General features: G+C 32.1%; 1 protein-coding gene across 11 annotated transcripts in view; it reads left to right on the top strand.

The window, feature by feature from the left end:
* Positions 1–13,561, top strand: part of bcas1 (brain enriched myelin associated protein 1) — a 30,042-nt gene extending 16,481 nt beyond the window's left edge. For 2 of the 11 annotated variants that reach the window (XM_054793258.1, XM_054793268.1), the window contains exons 6-14: positions 1,576–1,611; positions 1,742–1,948; positions 2,305–2,361; positions 3,093–3,149; positions 7,316–7,357; positions 8,172–8,225; positions 8,516–8,638; positions 10,773–10,985; positions 12,960–13,561. In XM_054793258.1, the coding sequence (XP_054649233.1) occupies positions 1,576–1,611; positions 1,742–1,948; positions 2,305–2,361; positions 3,093–3,149; positions 7,316–7,357; positions 8,172–8,225; positions 8,516–8,638; positions 10,773–10,985; positions 12,960–13,040 (870 nt within the window). In that variant the 3' untranslated portion in view covers positions 13,041–13,561. The remainder of the gene's footprint in view (positions 1–1,575; positions 1,612–1,741; positions 1,949–2,304; positions 2,362–3,092; positions 3,150–7,315; positions 7,358–8,171; positions 8,226–8,515; positions 8,639–10,772; positions 10,986–12,959) is intronic. The other 9 variants (XM_054793296.1, XM_054793285.1, XM_054793277.1 and 6 more) reach the window with 9 other exon arrangements.
* Positions 13,562–19,382: the final 5,821 nt, after the last annotated feature.

The raw sequence follows: 19,382 nt of genomic DNA, 5'->3' as shown, positions 1-19,382 counted from the left end.
AGGAGAATTCGCCATGAGACTAGGAATTTGTTATTATTGCAATGTTACAAGTTGAAAGTCACAATTTAATGACAAAATGCTGCCAATTTTACAAGAAAAAAGTCGCAGTATGACAAAAAAATCTTACTACAGTTCTACAAGAATTTGTTGCAGTTTTATGAGGAAATGCTAGTAGTAGTAGTCATAGTAGTAATATTGTGAGAAACAAACACTTTTGGAAAATCATAAAGTCATAAAGTTATGAGAATAAAGTCAAAATATTATGGAAATGAAGTCATAAATACGAGAAGAAAATTGAAAAGTAGAAAGTTGAAATAGTTGGGGAAAAAAATAAAAACAACAGAAATGAAAAAAAACAGCAGCAATTTCACAAGATGAAAGTCAAAATTTTATAAGAAAATTCCATAATTTTATGAGAAAATGCTGCAATTTTACACAATTTTTAAAATTTTAATATGACTTACAATTTCACAATAATTTATTGCAAATTTACAAAATTAAAGGGTTTTGGGTTTTTTTTTTGCAATTTTACACAATGAAAGGTGTAATTTTACAAGACAAAAGTGGGAATATGATCAAAAATTTCACTGCAATTCCACAAGAATTTATTAATATTTTACTAAATAAAACTCATAATTTTACAAGAAAATGTTGCAATTTTATAAGAAAACGCTGAAATTTTAGAAGAAAAAAGTCCGAATATTACGAAAAATGTTACTACAATTCTACAAGAACTTACTGCAGTTTTAGAAGGAGAATGTCGCAATGTTATGAGAAAATACTGCAATTTTATGAGAAAATAGATTGAAAATGCTGCCATTTTACAAGAAAGAAGTCACAATATTATGAAAAAATCTTTCGACAATTCTACAAGAATTTATTGCAACTTTACAAGATGAAAGTCACAATTTCAGGAGAAAATGCTGTACTTTTATAAGAAAATGCTGCCATTTTACAAGAATGAAGTCACAATATTGTGAAAAAATCTTACCACAATTCTACAAGAATTAAAATTTTCAACTTCACAAGATGAAAGTCGCAATTTTATGAGGAAATGCTGCAATTTTATGTAAAAAAGTCTAAATGTTATGAAAAAATCTTCCTAAATTTCTACAGGAATTTATTGCTCTTACTTCTTAGCATATCTACATGAAGAAAATATAAAAGTGGAAAAAGTCACATCATTTCCATTTTTCACTATGTGGCCCGCGTTGGAAAGTGTTTGGGCACTCGTGCTCTAAATTGTCTTCAAAGTGTCCAAAAACACGTACCGTACTGTACTGTGTATAAAATGAAAGTCACGGTGTAGCCTTTATCCTGGCCGGATTAACGGTGGAAGCTAGAGCCAACGTAGCCAAACTTTTGTCTCTGTTCAAGGGCCACTGAGCAATGCACGAAATCTCTTGATGAAAAAACATGATCAGTGAAGCATAAAAACATAAACATGTAAAAACAGTGGTATGCTGTACATTTTACCCTTATTATCACATATGTACATAAGTCGGTGTCTTAGTCTTGGACAAGCCTTTTGTATGGACACTAATGACTGCTGCTGCCTCTTTTGTTGCCAAACAGCGGCAGAAGGAGAACCAGCCGGCGCCAAGCACCACTGTGAGCCTCTTTCCTTTAAAGCCACATGTTGATTTGGCACAAGTACTTCCTGAAAAAGATGCTTTTTCTTTCAATTGCACCTGGTTGGCTCGCTACGCACACTCATGCCAACTCTCTCTCTTCCCGTAAGGTCGTCCAAGTGTCGGACCCTCCCGCAGCCGCCAAGGGAATGTTGATCCCACCGCCTCCTCCTCCCGAGCCTCCGAAACCGGACGTGAAAGCGGAGCTGAGCGGCAAACCTGCAAAAGCCAGTACCTCCAAAGAAAAGCCCAAAGCAGCCACGGCAAAAGACGGGAAGTCCAGCAAAGACGTTCTGGGCAAGTTCTTCCGTACGAAGGTACATAAGCACACCTGCAGACTGTACTTATTATTACTACACAACATATGATATTACTGAATTGTGTTTGAAATGAGGGGCAAGAAAAATTCAAAACTATTTTGGCAGCTTTGCTGCATTGCCGCTGTTACGGAATTCTCACTTCATCATCCATCTACACTCAATCATGTCTTTTTATAGCTGCCTTCGGAAACATAAGAAGGCTTTTGTCCATTGACAAGACTTCTTTCATTACAGTAATACTGCCAACTGCTGGCCTGGCATGCGTACTACAGCAGCAGCAGTGTTTTCTTTTGGTTTTTATGTCACATTGGCTTTTAACGCTCATTATTAACTACTGCTTCAATGTGCTGCAGACTAACAAGGAGACACCACTGCAAGATGTTGAAGTAGAGACAGTTGTAGAAATACAGGTAAATGTGTCCAGCTCCATTATAGTCGTCATATATTCTGTCCACAGTAGTGGAAGTGTAATGCTAGGATTTAGTTGAAAGTTACAATTTTTATGAAAAAAATACTACAATTTTACAAGAAAAAAAGTCAAAATATTAAGGATAAAAAACTTAGTCCAATTTTACATGAATTTATTGTAATTTTACAAGATGAAATTTGCAATTTTTATGAGAAAATACTGCAATTTTAGAAGAAAAAAGTTGGAATATTACAATTAATCTTGCTACAATTCTTCAAAATTTTATTGCAATTTTACAAGATGAAAGTCGCAATTTTATGATAAAATGATGCCATTTTACAAGAAAAAAGTTGTCATATTACAAAAATATCTTACTACAACTCAATTTATAACAATTGTACAAGATGACACTCACAATTTGAAAACGAAAAAAGTTGGAATATTATAAAAAATCTTACTACAATACTATAAGAATTTATTGCTATTTTACAAGACAAAAGTCACACTTTTATGAGAAAATGCTGCAACTTTACAAGAAAAAAGTTTAAATATTGCAGATAACTCCTACTACAATTCTACAAGAATTTATTAAAATTTTACAAGACCTCTTTCATATACAATTACACTGCCAACTGCTGGCCTGGCATGCCTACTACAGCATTAGCAGTGTTTACTTTTATGTCACATCGGCTTCTAACGCTCATTATTAACTACTGCTTCAATGTGCTGCAGACTAACATGGAGACACCACTGCAAGACGGTGAAGTAGAGACAGTTGTAGAAATACAGGTAAATGTGTCCAGCTCCATTATAGTGTCTGTCATATACTCTGTCCAAAATATTGGAAGTTTAATGCTCTGTGAAAGTCACAGTTTTCATGAGAGAATGCTGAAATTTTACAATAAAAAAGTCGGAATATTACAACAAAAATCTAGAAGAAGAATTTATTGCAATTTTACAAGATGAAACCCGCGATTTTATGAGAAATGCTGCAATTTTATGAGACAATGTGGCAATTTTACAAAAAAAAAGTTTGAATATTCCGAAAATATTTTACTATAATTCTACAAGAATCTATTGCAACTTTACAAGATGAAAGTGGCAATCTTAGGAGAAAATGCTGCAATTTTACAAGAATAAAGTTGCAATATTACAAGAAAGTCTTACTCCAATACAACAAGAATTTATTGCAACTTTACAAGATGCAAGCCGCAATTTTATGAGAAAATGTTTCAAGTTTACAAGAAAAAAGTTGGAATATTACAAATAAATGTTACCACAATTCTACAAGAATTTATTGCAATTTTACAAGATGGAACTCGTGATTTTATGAGAAAATGCTGCAAGTTTATGAAAAATTTTTGCCAAGTAAATGTGTCCAGCTCTTAAACGTCCCATGTTATATTTTCTACATATTCTTTCCACAATAGTGTATGTGTAATGCTGGAACTTAAACACTTTAAAAGTGCTTTTAGCAAGCCCTACTGCGTGATCCTAATGAGCTGTGTTTGTCCACGCCTGTTTCTGAATATTTAGCGTTTTATCGCTTTAGCGTTTTATTTATTTGTCTACTTGATCACACAGTAACTGTGCACTTGCCAAGAAATGATGCCATATAACATTGCATACAACGTAGTAACAGTGGGACAGGAGGACACTGATGTAACACTAGCATAGCTATGTGATGCTAAAGTGCTAACATTACGCTTTAACATTATGCTAGGTTAGCATGTTCACTGATGAAACTTAGAGCTCCTACGTCTGTAGCTGACTGATGGATAGTTGGCTGAGCTGCATTTTAAGATTTATAGTGAAGCCTGATTATTAAGTCCTCCATCAAGGGTTGGGTGTAGTAGGCTTAGATTTATTAGGTTAGGTAGTTCATGAGTAAAACATTATATGTCAGGATTACAGTACAGTTTAGCAAAAACATATGTGCTTCTCATGGGAGTCAAATGGGACCAAATTGGTCCTGAGAGTAAAAAGTGTGGGCATATATTAAAATCTCCTATTCTATCCAGACATGATTTTTGATTTTTAAACATAATTAATAGAGGTGCTTATTATTGGCTTTCTTACCGAAGATGTTATTTTTTTGAAAGTCATAATATTATTAATCTCAAACAAAACAATGAATAAAGTTGGAATTGTTAGAAAATTAGGATGCAGAAAAAATTATAATGTTACGAGAATTAAGTCAAAATATTATGGGAATTATGGGAAGTCATAATTTTCAAAAGAACATTCACAGGGAGAAAGTTGAAATAATTGGGAGGGAGGGGAAGGAAAAAATAGCTGTAATTTTACAAGAATAAAGTCAAAATATTCGAGAGAAAAAATCATAATATTATGGGACTCAAGTCAAAATATTACAAGAAAAAGTCACAATTTTATGAGAATAAATGAGGAAAAATAATAATATATAAATAAAAAAATATTAAAGAAAAACATGTTCTTTAAGTTGGCTCTGCATTTTATGTGTAGTGAAGCCTGATTTATTATTTTTTTTAGAAAGTCCTCCATCAATGCTTAGATTTAATAGATGTTTGAGTAAAACAGTAGAATATGTCAGGATTACAGTACAGTATATACAAAAAATATATGTGCTCATTATGGGAGTCAAATGGGACCAAATTGGTCCCGAGGGTAAAAAGTGTGGTCAAGAATGGACTGCTTGTATCGGAGTGCCAATATCAGGGATTTGGCATGCAGGCCGATATAATCCAATTAGTTATTTTGCTGATATCGGTCCCATATCCGATATCAATATCGCATGGGGACACCTCTAGTGTTTTATGTCATGTTCCGCATGGCAGGTTGGACTTTATGTTTGGTCTTTTCTTTGTTTCCACATTGTTTCCTGTTTTGTTTTCTTATTTTGGCTTCCTGTTTTGCCACTATTTAGGTGGAACTGCGTTACACGCAAAGATCAAAACCTAATACAGTGGACGCCCCTACAACGTACATAATCCGTTCCGAGAACCTTTATGTTATAGGGATTTTACGTTATACGAAACGTAAAATACATGTAAATAGCTTAATCCGTTCCAAGATCTTCCCAAACTCACCCCTTGGCCCTTCAAAATATTCAAAGTCCACCAAATATGGTGGGAAAATATAAGAAAACGTTACCATAAACATAGTAGAGTAACATTCCAATATAAAATAAGGTAATAAATAAGATTACTGTAAATGAATAAAACTGAAAAACAAAAACAATCTTACCGTTCACGGGATGTCTTGATCAGGAGCGCAAGTGGAGGCAGGAAGGAGGAGGAGGACTAGCCTGAGTCGAAACACGACTCAAAGAGTCTAAGAGTCAGCTGGTCTCACAGACAAACGCACACGCACTACAAGATAATGCTGTGTGCAAAATTTTAATTTGTAACTTAACTTAATTGTTTAAGTTAGTTTCAGGAGGACTACGAAGAGGAAGGAGTTTGAAGGGACAAGCCTGTCTCTCACACAAACTCACGTATGCGCTGTGTGAGTCAGCCAATGAGATGAGAGCGTAGGCGGTGCCCCGATAATCAGCCAATGAGAGCGTGAAGCGTCAGAAGGCGTCACTTGACGCTTTACGTTATATGGAATTTCTTCCGTAATACGATGCAAAAACTTAACATAAATTCTTTACGTTCAGTGGAATTTACTTAAAAGGAGGTTTACGTTATGCGAGGTACTACTGTACTTTATAATTACAACCCGACGGCCAAACATGAAAATAATTCCACACTGTGGACATACTGAGCTTGTTTGCTGATGAGATCTCACTTGCACACTGATATGATATGATGACCCATAAAAAACATACCACCAAAAAAAATTGTAATGTGTGGGAAATTAGGTTGGGGAAAAAGGCATAATATTATGGGAATAAACTCATAATTACGAGAAGAAATTTTATAAGAAGAAAGTTCAAATAGTTAGAAAATAAAGCAAAAAACAACAACAACAGATATGGAAAAAAACAGCTGAGATGGAAAAATTGCAGTAATTTTCCGAGAATACAGTCAAAATATTAATAGAAAAAAGTTGTATTCTAATGAGAAAAATAGTCGCAATTTTACGAGAATAAACTTGTAATATTATGAGGAAAAATAATGTGGTGTAGTGGTTAGCGTGTTGGCCACACAATCAGGTGATTGAGGAGATCCGCGTTGGGCATCCCTGTGTGGAGTTTGCATGTTCTCCCCGTGCGTGCGTGGGTTTTCTCCGGGTACTCCGGTTTCTTCCCACATTCTAAACATATGCTTGTTAGGTTAATTGGAGACTCTAAATTGTCCATAGGTATGAATGTGTGTGTGAATGGTTGTTTGTCTATATGTGCCCTGCCATTGGCTGGTGACCAGTCCAGGGTAAACCTCGCAAATTGGGTAATCTCGCCCAAAGTCAGCTGGGATAGGCTCCAGCATAACCCCGCGACCCCAATTAGGATAAGCCGCATGGAAAATGGATGGATGGATGGTTGGAGGAAAAGTTCTAATATTATGGGAATAAAGTCAAAATATTACGAGAAGAAAATTTACAAAGATTATTTAAAAAGAAAGTTTAAATATTTGGAAGTACAGTAAAAGCAGCAAAACAGCAAAAATTTGGGAAAAAAGAGAAAAGAGTGAAGTTAATATTAATAACAGTTTTTTTCACCTATATGACAAACCTGAGATGCACTTTTTTTTCTTGAAATATATATAACTTCTCAGCTTATCTTTACAAAATACAATACAAAGTGGTGGGCGGGAGTTTAATCGCCTCTTCTCTCCAAAGTGGAGAGAGCAAGTGAGGGAGATGATAGATGTAGAGTTTGATCACGTCTGAGGCTCAAAAACACATATTACTGTTGGTACTTCATTAAAAAGTCCCTTTTGCATAATAGTGGACCTTTTAATGAAATGTATGCATGCTGCACCCCATAAATAAGTATAAAGTGTGTCATAAAAACAAGTTTTATCCTGCAGGAAGCGGCAGTGGAGGCGCCACAAGCAGTTGTAGAAGTCGAGGTAAAAACCCTTGAGTTTGTCAGTGCCACGGTTCGCACTTCTCCAAGCTGTTTTCAAAAATGCTGTGATTGATTTTGTATTTTCCTAACAAGACTGATGGCTAGCAGAAATGGAAAAAACAGCTGTAATTTTAATAAAGTCAAAATATTAAGAGAAAAAAGTCGCATTCAAACAAAAAAAAGTCACATTTTTACAAGAATAAAGTTGCAATATTATAAGGAAAAATAATGTCATTTTAGTAGCATAGAGGTGAAATATTAAAGAAAAGTATGTTATTTTTTAAGTCGTAATATGTCATACAAAACAAAATAAAGTTGTAATTTTTATGTTGATGAAAAAGTCATAATATTATGGGAATAAAGTCATAATTACAAGAAGAAAATTTATAAGAAGAAAGTTTAAATAGTTGGATATTAAAAAAAAAAAAAAACCAACATCCACAGAAATTTAAAAAAGCAGCTGTAATTTTACAAAAATAAAGTCAAAATATTCGGAGAAAGAAGTCATATTCTAATGTGAAAAAAGTCATTTTTAAAGTATGACAATAAACCTGTAATATTATCAGAAAAAATAAAGTCATTTTATTAGAATAGAAATGAAATATTAAAGAAAAAACTTCTTTTTTTAGCTGTAATATGTGAAACAAAGCAAAATAAAATTTTTGAAATTATAATCCTGACATATGTGCATATGTAAGCATCACAGACATTTTCATAAACCTTGAAGACAATTTGCTGTGTTGCACGTACCTAAAGTATTGTACTTGTTTTCGTACGTACTGAGGGTAACTTTGATTTTGCATTTTCCTAATAAGACGGACGGCCAGCAGACAGCAGAAGAGGCGACACGGGTGCTTGTAGAGGAGAAGGTAATGGCGGAAAGTGCTTGAAAATATCAACTCTTCACAATTTGGAATACTCTGAAGTCCAAATTATTGGGGAAAGTGTGCTTCCGAGGAACATTTGAGGGGTTCAAGTTTGTAGGGAAGATTCTGAGGGACTCTTCTGTGGAAGTTTGAGGGCTTTTCTTTCATTCTTTCTGGGATGTTCCCCCTTATTTACCTGTCTTTGACTCCCCTTTGTTCCAACTGACCACCTTTCTCGTCATCGGCCTCATTTAGCGGCTGATGTTCTCCTTTCTCTTTGTCTTCCCCAAAAGAAGGTGGATCCATCCAAGGCTGCCACTCTGGAGGCCACGGCTAAGCCGGAAGCAACAGCACCTGTTCACCAGGAGAAGAAAACGCCACCAAAGTCGTCCATCTTCTCATTCTTCAAGCCCAAAGTAAGAACCGACTGACAGAACATCACACATACATCACCGTCACGGTCACAGGCAAAAATGTAAGACAATTTAGCCAGTTCAGCAAACCTAATGTACGTGTTTTCATAAACATTAAAGACAATTTACGGTTGGTCTGGAACATACCGTGCACCAGGGGTGTCCAAAGTGCAGCCCGGAGGCCATTTGTGGCCCACGGCTGTTTTTTATTGGCCTGCGGCACATTCTATAAATATAATTTAACAAGGACACTGAAAAAAAAATCCCAAAACAGCAAAAATAGAAAAATCTGCAGTAATAAAGTCAAAATATTACAAGAAAAAAGTTTGAATCTGACAAGAAAAATATATATTTTTTTTAAGTCATAATATTATGAGAAACAAAACAACAAATAAAGTTGTCATTTTTGAGAAATTAGGTTGCAGAAAAAGCTATATTGTTACAATAATAAAGTGAAAATATTATGTGAATAAGGTCATAATTACAATATATATTTTTTTTTAAGAAGATGTAGTTGAAATAGTTGGAAAATTAAGTCATAATATGTGAAACAAAAGAAAATAAAGTTGTCATTTTTGGGAAGTTAGGTTAGGGAAAAAGCCATAATATAATGGGAATAAAGTCGAAATATTATGGGAATAAAGTCATAATTACAAGAACAAAATTTATGAGACGAAAATTTAAATAGTTGGCGGAAAAAAACAACAACAGCAGAAATGGAATAATTTTTTTTATTTTCAACTTATTTTTTGAAGTCGTATTTTTTCTTGAATATTTCAACTCTATGCTACTAAAATGACATTATTTACTTTAAACGTTTTATTCTCGTAAAATTGTGACTTTCTTCTCGTTAGAATATGTCTTTTATCTCTTAATATTTGGACTTTATTCTTGTAAAATTACAGCAGTTTTTTCGATTTCTGCTGTTGTTTTTATTATTTACTATTTCATCTTTCTTCTTAGAAATATTCTTCTTGTAATTAGGATTTTATTCCCATAATATTATGACTTGTTTTTGTTTTGTTTCCCATATTATAATGTTAAAAACATTTTTATATATTATATTATATTATATTATATTATATTATATTATATTATATTATATTATATTTTTCTTTAATATTATCAACATCATGCTTTCCCTCATAATAAAGAGTTTTTGTTAGAATATGACTTTTTTTCTGTTAATATTTTGACTTTATTCTCAAGAAATTACAGCTGTTTTTTTTTTTTTATTTCTGATGTAGTTTTTTTTCCAACTATTTAAACTTTTTTCTCGTAGATTTTCTTCTCATAATTGTGACTTTATTGCCAGAATATTTTGTCTTTATTCCCATAATATCACTTTTCCCCAACCTAACTTCCCCAAAATTATAACTTTTTTTGCATATTTTAACTTTTTTGTTAAAAAAACATTTTTTTTTTTATATATTTCAACTCATAATATTGTGAGTTTATGCTTGTAAAATTGCAAATTTTTCCTTGTCAGAATACTACTTTTTTCTGTTTATATTTTGACTTTACTCTCATGAAATTACAGCTGTTTTTTCCATTTTTGCTGTTTTTTTTCCCCAACTATTTTAACTTCCATCTTTATTACCATAATAATTTGACTTTTTTCTCGGAACGTTATAACTTTTTCCGCAGCCTAATTAAAACATTTTTACAACTTTAATCATAGTTTTATTACTCATAATAGTTTGTTTTTTATATTTCCAATTTATGCTACAAAAATTTAATATTTTCCTCATAATATTACAACATTATTCTCGTAAATCATGACTTTTTCTCGTTAGAGTACAACATTTTTGTAATATATATTTGGACATAATTGTTGTAAATTTACTGCTGATTTTTCCATGTTTGCTGTTGTTTTTTTTATTTTGCTTGTTGAATTCTATTTTTAGATTGTGCTGCGGGCCAATAAAAAACAACCGTGGGTTGCTCCTGGGCCACACATTGAACACCCCTGGTGTCTGAGTACTTGCTAAATAAAGCAAATAAATTTGGCAACACTGATCCCTCGTGCTACGTCTTCTTTATTTATTCTCTTATGTGGATGTTTTGTTCAGATAGTTTAGCATGCGGTACACATGAGAGCATCTTAAGTATGTACTGTACGTACCACTGCTTCCAGGCAGGTGACCCCAAGAAGGCCAGCCCCGCCCCCGCCACAGCAGCTCCGCCCACAGCAAAGGCCAAAGAGGAACCCAAGGCGGCCGCCAAGTCACCGGAGCCGGTGGTGGATGACAAGGCGGCATCGGCACCCTCCAAATCTGGGGATGGCGGCGCCAACCAGGCCCGCAAGACGGAGAAGAGAAACTCCATCCAGCTGTTCTTGAAACACCTGGTAACAAAAGCACGTTTCAAACAACTGACATGCCTTATTGTGAAGGGCCCTGCACTTTGCAAAATGTTGTTAGCAAAGTCTCCACTAGTTAGCAGCAGCAACAGATTATCAATTACCTGCATCAGGGCGCTTGTTTTCATCAGCCTGGCTTTGATTGCTCGTTTCCAATATGATCGTTTTTCATTTTTATTTGTAATGAATTTATATAATTCCAAAGAGCGTCCTAAAAACACACACACACAGTACCAGTCAAATGTTGTACTGAATTTATTAAAATAAAATATTTCAATTAATAATTAAAATGTGTCAATTTAATTAGAAACAAAGTAAAAACTAAGTATTAATTACAATGTGTAAGTATAATTAATTAGAATTCAAATAAAAAATTCAGAATAATTAAAATTTGTAACATTAACAATAATTCAAATTTTAAAATATTATAAAATGTATAAAATTAGTCAGAATTAAAATGGTAAAATATAAAAACAAAAATTTAATGTGTAAAATAAATTTCAATTCAAATAAAAACATATTTGTAAATAATGCAAACGTGTAAAGGATGACTGACTAAAATAAATGACTAAAATAAAAATATTAAATAATTAAAATCTGTAAATTTAATTAGGATTCATATGAAAAATATTGAATTAAATGTGTAAAATGTATTATAATTCAATTGACAAATATTATTAAATAAATGAGATGTGGAAAATTTGAGTTAAAATTTAAAAATATTAAATAATAACTCAATTTAATTAATTATTTAATTGTGTAAAAAAAATTACAATTAAAATAAAAACATATTTGTAGTTAATGTAAATGTGTAAAGTAAAAGATCTGACCAAAATTTAAATATTATTAAATAAATCAAATAAAATTTAAATGTATATGTATTTAGTGTTAGAATAGTATTTAGAATTACAATTCAAATGAAAAAAATATTAATTAAAAGGTGTAAAATTAATTAGAATTCAAATAAATATTTGTATTAATGTATATGTGTAAAGACCCAGATATGACTGACTAAATAAATGACAAAAAAAAATGAAATATCTAAAATGTGTCAATTTAGTTAGAATTTATTTTATTTTAATTATTTTTTTTTATTATTTTTATTAAACTGTGTATAATAAATTAGAATTAAAATGAAAAATACTGAATAATTAAAATGTGGAAAATGTATGATAATTTAAATAAAATATCATGAAATGATTGAAATGTATAACATTAATTAGAATTAAAATGCAAACATATTTAAATGTGTAAAATAAAATGTTATTCAAATAAATATTTGTAGATAATGTAAAAGTGTAAAGTACAAGCTTTAACTGACTAAAATAAATGACTAAAACAAAAACAATAAATAACTAAAATGTGTAAATTTATTTAAAATTAAAATAGCAAAATATTAATTCAAATGTGTATAATGAATCAAATCCAATGAAAAATACGGAATAATTAAAATATGTAAAATGTATTATCATTCAAAAAAATATTATTAAATGACTGATTAATTACAATTACAATAAAAAAATATTTAAATGCATCAAATAAACTTTAAATTTAATAAATATTGTAAATGTGTAGAAGATAAAACATATATGAATAAAGTAATATTAAATATGTGAAATGTGTAAATTTACTCAGAATTAAAACAAATATTAGCTAAAATGTGTACAACGAATTACAATTAAAATGTAAAAATATTAAATAATTTTAATGTGTAAAATACATTTAAATTCAAATAAAAAAATATCTGTAAATAATGTAAGCGTGTAAAGTAAAAGATATGACTGATAAAAATAAATGCATTAAGGAATTAAAACGTGTAAAATGAGTTAGGATAAAATTAAATAATGAGTAAAATGTGTGAGCTTTTTTTTCTTATTGCTCATTAAAGACTTTAATGAACCAACCTGCCCACATGTCCTACACATCTGACCCGTGTTGTGATGTTCTGATGTTCTTCTTCAGGGTCAGAAGCGTCACTCGACAGACGCCGGGGTCCAGACCGAGCCGGTGATCGTGGCTGCGGCGGCCGAGAAGTCCAAATGAGAGCAAAACCGACAAAGAAGTTCCTGTGTAGACTCCCTTCTAGCCCTCCCTCGGGCGGAGCCATGGTCATAATAACAATAATTGTTTTGAAGGAGAAAGAAAGTGGAAAAGGAAAGTGAAAATGGAAGATGATGAATTGGAGGAGTTTGGGTGAAACTAGCAGTGGGAGAAGTTTAATGTACTAATAAACGAGCTCTTATTACGCTTAGCTTGACTTTGTTGGATGTGAGCTTCACACGCGCTTACGGGAATGGATGGCACTTCAAGATGCTACTGTATGTTCCATTTATGTTTGCAGACTTGGACTGCGTCTTCTTCTGCTAAATCACAATCTGCTCGACTGGGAAGCTTCAATAACAAATCCATGTGGGAGTAAACTGTGCCGTGTCAGCGTGTTTCATGTGGCGTCGTCCACGTGTATGTGTGTTGTCCTGTGCCGTTTTTTTAATGCAATTAATGACAATGTTGCCCACTCATATTTATATACTGTATGTAACTGTCCGGAAGCCAATAAACATGTTCCTGGCTCTTTGTGGAGTTTTTTCACTTCATACACAACAAGTCATCGGGTTTGGTTGGGTTATGATGTGTAGCCAGGTCTGCATGAAATTTAATTTAATTGAATTTAAAATGAAATGACATTTAATTTAATTTATATATGCCCTGCGATTGGCTGGTGACCAATCCATGGTGTACCCCTCCTCTTACCTGTCGTTGGCTGGGCTCGGCTCCAGCATACCCCCTAGACCTTAATGAGGACAAGCAGCATAGAAAGTTAATGAATGAATAATATCGTATAATATGTACTATAAATATTGTATTATATCATATTATAATAACATATTATAGTACATTATTATATACTTACTACTTATTATTATTACTTATCCTCATTATTATATATCCTTTAAACATACAAAATATAAATAAAACAAAAAACAGGACAATTTTTATTTTATTTTATTTTATTGAAAAACAAAAAATTTCCAGAGGGACTAAAATTATAATTAAATTTATAACAGTATCATGTGTTTGCTGAGAGTTTTTTTTATTAACTTAAATTTAATTTAATTTTTCACAAAGTTTAAATACAAAAACAAATTCCTGAAGGACTAAAATGGTAATAATATCATGTATTATGTATATTATATATATGTCTGTGTAGGCTCTCAGTCGTACAGGAGTTGTCCATCGAGGAAAAGGCTTCTTGAGACGTCATCTGTACTTCTGTGTAGAAGGTGTGACGTTTGCTGACGAAGCTCTTCGGATGAGGAGCGAAACGTCCGACACCTTCTACACAGAAGTACAGATGACGTCTCAAGAAGCCTTTTCCTCGATATATTATATATAGTATTATATAACATTGTTTTATAGCATATTATTACATTATTACTATTATTATTACTATTATTATTATTATTATTACATTATATTACATACTTATATTATTATATAACCTTTAAATATTAAAAATATGTTAATATAACCCAAAAAATAAGACAAAATCTTACTACATAAGTAAGCAATTTAGGAAGTATTTGTATGAATGTATAATTATTAGCTTTTGTTGTAAAACTTTACTTCAGCCATTGGGAAGGTGATGGTGCACATGATGGTGCGTGTGTGTTGGTTGACATGGCTTTTTGGCTTTTTGGGATGGCAGTAGTGTCATTGCCCGACTTCCAGTCAGTGCAAACCATCCATACAGTACTACTGTAGTAGTAGTAGTATTACTGTAGTACAGTATGTGGACATGTGACATTTGAGTGGAATGGTTGTGTGCAAAGAATGAATCATGCAAACCGTGGCATCCACCGCGTGGACCGCAGTGCCATCGAGGTTCATCACAAGGCTCAACGGACAGGGAGGCCCGGCTGGAGGCTTCATGTCGTCACGAATGTGCATCAAAGCAGCCCGCTGGCGTCGACATGATTCCTGGGGAACAAAAAGAAGACGGAGTATGCTCACAGATGAGCGAGATGCTCCGCAAGCAGCCGCAGTTGCCTGCAGGCTGACTTTTGGGAGGTTTTGTCATGTAGATGTTCTGACAAAAGACAAGTCAAGTTGACACCTTCACACATCTCTTCTGGTGCCTTTCAAACCGACTGACATGTTCCACCAAACAAGCCTGTCTTTAAACCGTGCTGTACGCTTTTATACGCTGACTCCTTTTTATCCTGCAGCTCATGTTCTCATCTTTACAGCCGTTTCTTTGCAAGACAATGTTCATCATAGAACATTGCTTCAATTGAACAGTACACAAATAAGTCAATATTATTACATTCAAAAACATTTATGAAATTACCATGAAAAAAGATATACAGTATTAGGAAGTAATTACAATTTTTATAGTAATTATATTTAAAATGCTAGGAAATAAATAAGATTTATAAATCGATTACAACTACATTAAAATATATTATAAAATAATTAAATTGTGTAATTTAAAAAAAACAGCAAATTAAATATATATATGTTTATGTACAATGGTGTGAAAGTGTTTGACCCCTTACTGATTTCTTATTTTTTTGCATGTTTGTCACACTTAAATGTTTCAGATCATCAAACAAATGTAAATATTAGTCAATGACAACACAACTGAACACAAAATGCAGTTTTTAAATGAAACTTTTTAGTACTAAGCGAGAAAAAAAAATACAAACCTACATGGCCCTGTGTGAAAACGTGAAAATTTTGCCAGAAAACACCTTGATGAGCCCCAAGACCTTTGGGAAAATACTCTGTGGTGTGACGAGACAAAGGTAGAACATTTTGGAAGGTGTATGTCCCATTACATCTGGTGTAAAAATAACACCGCATTTCAGAAAAAGAACATCAGACCAACAGCAAAATGTGGTGGTGGTAGTGTGATGGTGTGGGGCTGTTTTGCTGCTTCAGGACCTGGAAGACTTGCTGTGATAAATGGAACCATGAATTCTGCTGTCTACCAACAAATCCTGAAGGAGAATGTTGCTGGTCTGTTTTGGATCATTGTCTTGCTCCCAGAACCAAAGTTGGTTTCAGCTTGAGGTCACCAACAGATGGCCGGACATTCTGTTTGTGACCTCAAGCTGCAACCAACTTGGGTTCTGCAGCAGGACAATGATCCAAAACAACACCAAAAAGTCCACCTCTGAATGATTGAAAAAAAAACTAAATGAAGACTTTGGAGTGGTCTAGTCAAAGTCCTGACCTGAATCCTATTGAGATGCTGTGGCATGACCTTAAAAAGGCGCTTCATGCTGGAAAACCCTCCAATGTGGCTGAATGACAACAATTCTGCAAAAATGAGTGGGCCAAAATACCTCCACAAAGCTAAGAAACTCATTGCAAGTTATCACAAACACTTGATTGCAGTTGTTGCTGCTAAGGGTGGCCCAACCAGTTGTTAGGTTTAGGGGGCAATCACTTTTTCACACCGTTTTATTTGATGATCTGAAACATTTAAGTGTGACAAACATGCAAAAAAATAAGAAATCAGGAAGGGGGCAAGCACTTTTTCACACCTCTGTATTTAATTAGAATTCAAATAATAAATATCAATAAAATGTGTCAAATTAATTCTGATTAAAAGTACAAATAAAATAAATGAATAAAATAAAAAAAATATTAAAATGTGTAAATTGAAATCTTATTATATTTCAGAATAATTAAAATAATATATTTTTATTTAATTAAATGTAATTATTTGAATTACAATAAAATTATTAATTATAAAAAATTACATATATGTTTATATATTAAATTAGCATTTACTTAAAGCATATTCTATATTAATTGGAATTTGTAAAGTTGGAATAAAAATATATGACTGACTAAAATAAATGAATAAAAAAAATATTAAATAATTAAAACGTGTAAAATTAATAGTACAATTTTAATATATTTGTTTAAAAATCTTTTTTTTTAAATGTATTTTAAAATCAATTAAATGTAATACAAATACAAAATTACTCATTATTAAAATGTTTACAATGGATTTGAGTTAAAACGTGTATAATTTGCTACAGTTACAAAATCTCGGGTGTGGGAGGAGTTCAGTGAGTTCAATTGAAATTTTACTTTTAATTAAAAACTAATTTGAAATAAATTTTAAAATCAATTCAGTTTTAAACAAAAACTTTTAACGAAATAACAAAAAATAAATAAAAACATTTTACCTTTAAAAAAATATATGAATAAATACAAATAGTAGTCAAAGTTTAAAGCAAAATCTATAATAAATGCAATTATATTTTATTAACATAAACCCATATACAGTATTTTATTTTATTATTTTAAATAAATATGACTTTAATTTAGCATTACATTCATTGATTTTAGTATATTTTTTATTTAATACTGTAATAATTGCATATACAATATGCTGTCAGACAATTAAAAAAAAATTATCAATTTATTTGTGCATTTGTTTGACTTCCCGTCCACTGTTTTTGACTGATCAAACTGGAATTTTTAGGAATAAATGTGAGCGCATGAAGTTCGGTCTTTCTTTGTCTTTTACCCCCTTCAGCAGAGATGGTAAATATCTCCCGTGTGTGCTGCCAAAGTCAGTCTGAGTGCTTATTGTATTAATTTTTAATATGTATATTTTTAAAATTTAAATGTATAAAATGACAATTAAAATATATATATTACGAAATCATTATTTTTACAACAATTATAATTTTCTAAATGATAGGAAATAATAAAGATTTCTAAGTTAAATAAAATATATTATAAAATAATTATATTGTTTAAGTTCATTTTCAGAAAAAACATAAAATTAAAAAATAAACAGTTAAAATCTGTATATTTAATTCAAATTAAAATAAAAAATGTAATGTGTAAAAATCATGTACATAAATTAAATTGAATTCTTATTTTCAAAAATTAAATTAAAAATACTTAAATTAATTAGATGTAATTAATTTGAATTAGAATAAAAATGATTATTAAAATGTTGACATATATGTTTATATATTAAATTTGCTTTTAAATAAACAATATTTTTATTTGTATTAATACATGTGTAAAAAGCATACAAGTTAGGTCATTCTTAGTTTTTTTTCCCCCTTAAGCAAAGACGACAAATATATTATGTCCCACATGGGTGCTGCCAAAGTCTGTCAGAGTGCTTTTCGGGGAATATTTGCCTCGATGGCTTCGCTGCAGAGCATAATGGAGACTGTGAGGGCACCATCACTCGCTTAGGAAAGAGGAAGGAGGGGTGGGGGCGGAGGTGGCTGGTGAAACCGGGAGAACAATGCCGTCAGCTGCTCCTGACAAGTCAGCACCACAGAAGGCCCGCCCACTTTGCGTCCGTCTACTTCTTATTTGAGCGACAAAACCTTCCATTTTTAAGCAGATGTCACGTGAGTTTGAGAAGAATTCAATCAGCTTCAAGTAAACAACAAGCGATTGGATTAGCGTCACAGGAGGTGAATACTAGCATCTAAACTTACGCAAACGACGTCAACACAGGTCGACGGGATGGTTGTGTTCATCAGGCCTCACACTGTGCTCATTCTCCACCTTTGTGCTAAAAAAAAAAAAAAACGCAAATCAACCGGAGGCCATGCTTGTTTGTTGCTAGCTAGCTACTTACTGTTTCATGGAGGATGATAATCGACCGTACCGTTTACTGTCGTAGCAACTCATAACGGAAAATTGTATTTATTTTACATACATTTGTGTTTGTCCTGATGTAAGCTAGCAGGCTACTTCCTGTTGACGTGAGATGACAAGACCATACCATGCAGACTACTTCCTGGTTCCTGCTAAGATGATGGGAACGTACCGTTAAAAAAAAAATTCTAGGATATTTAATTCTACAGTGGTCGAACACTTTATTATGACAAATAAAAAAAAAAAAAAAAATTATATATTTTCATGTACACTATATACTTATAACTTTTAAACATAAAACAAAACAATCAAATCAATACAAACTAAAAACAATTCAAACAATTAATATATACGCAAGCAATTTAAGTAAAATGTGTTATTTAATTACATTTTTAGAATGTGCTGCGGGCCAATAAAAAAACAGGTGCGGGCTGCAAATGGCCCCCAGGCCACACCTTGGACACTCATGCTTTAAACATTAAAAAAATGTCAACAAAAACAAAAAAAGGCTTGCTTACTTCCGCTGCAGAATCGCCATCGATCCATCCATTTTCTATGCCGCTTGTCCTCATTAGGGTCGCGGGGGTATGCTGGAGCCTATCCAAACCAATAATAAAATAAATACAATAAAATACAATACCATAAAATACCATAAAATTCAATAAAATCAATAATAAAATAAAATAACAATAAAATCTACAATATACAATAAAATATAAAATAATAAAATAAAAA

The sequence above is a fragment of the Dunckerocampus dactyliophorus genome, chromosome 1 (assembly GCF_027744805.1).
Source record: "Dunckerocampus dactyliophorus isolate RoL2022-P2 chromosome 1, RoL_Ddac_1.1, whole genome shotgun sequence".
Lineage (NCBI taxonomy): Eukaryota > Metazoa > Chordata > Actinopteri > Syngnathiformes > Syngnathidae > Dunckerocampus > Dunckerocampus dactyliophorus.
This window is presented reverse-complemented; position numbering and strand designations above follow the sequence as displayed.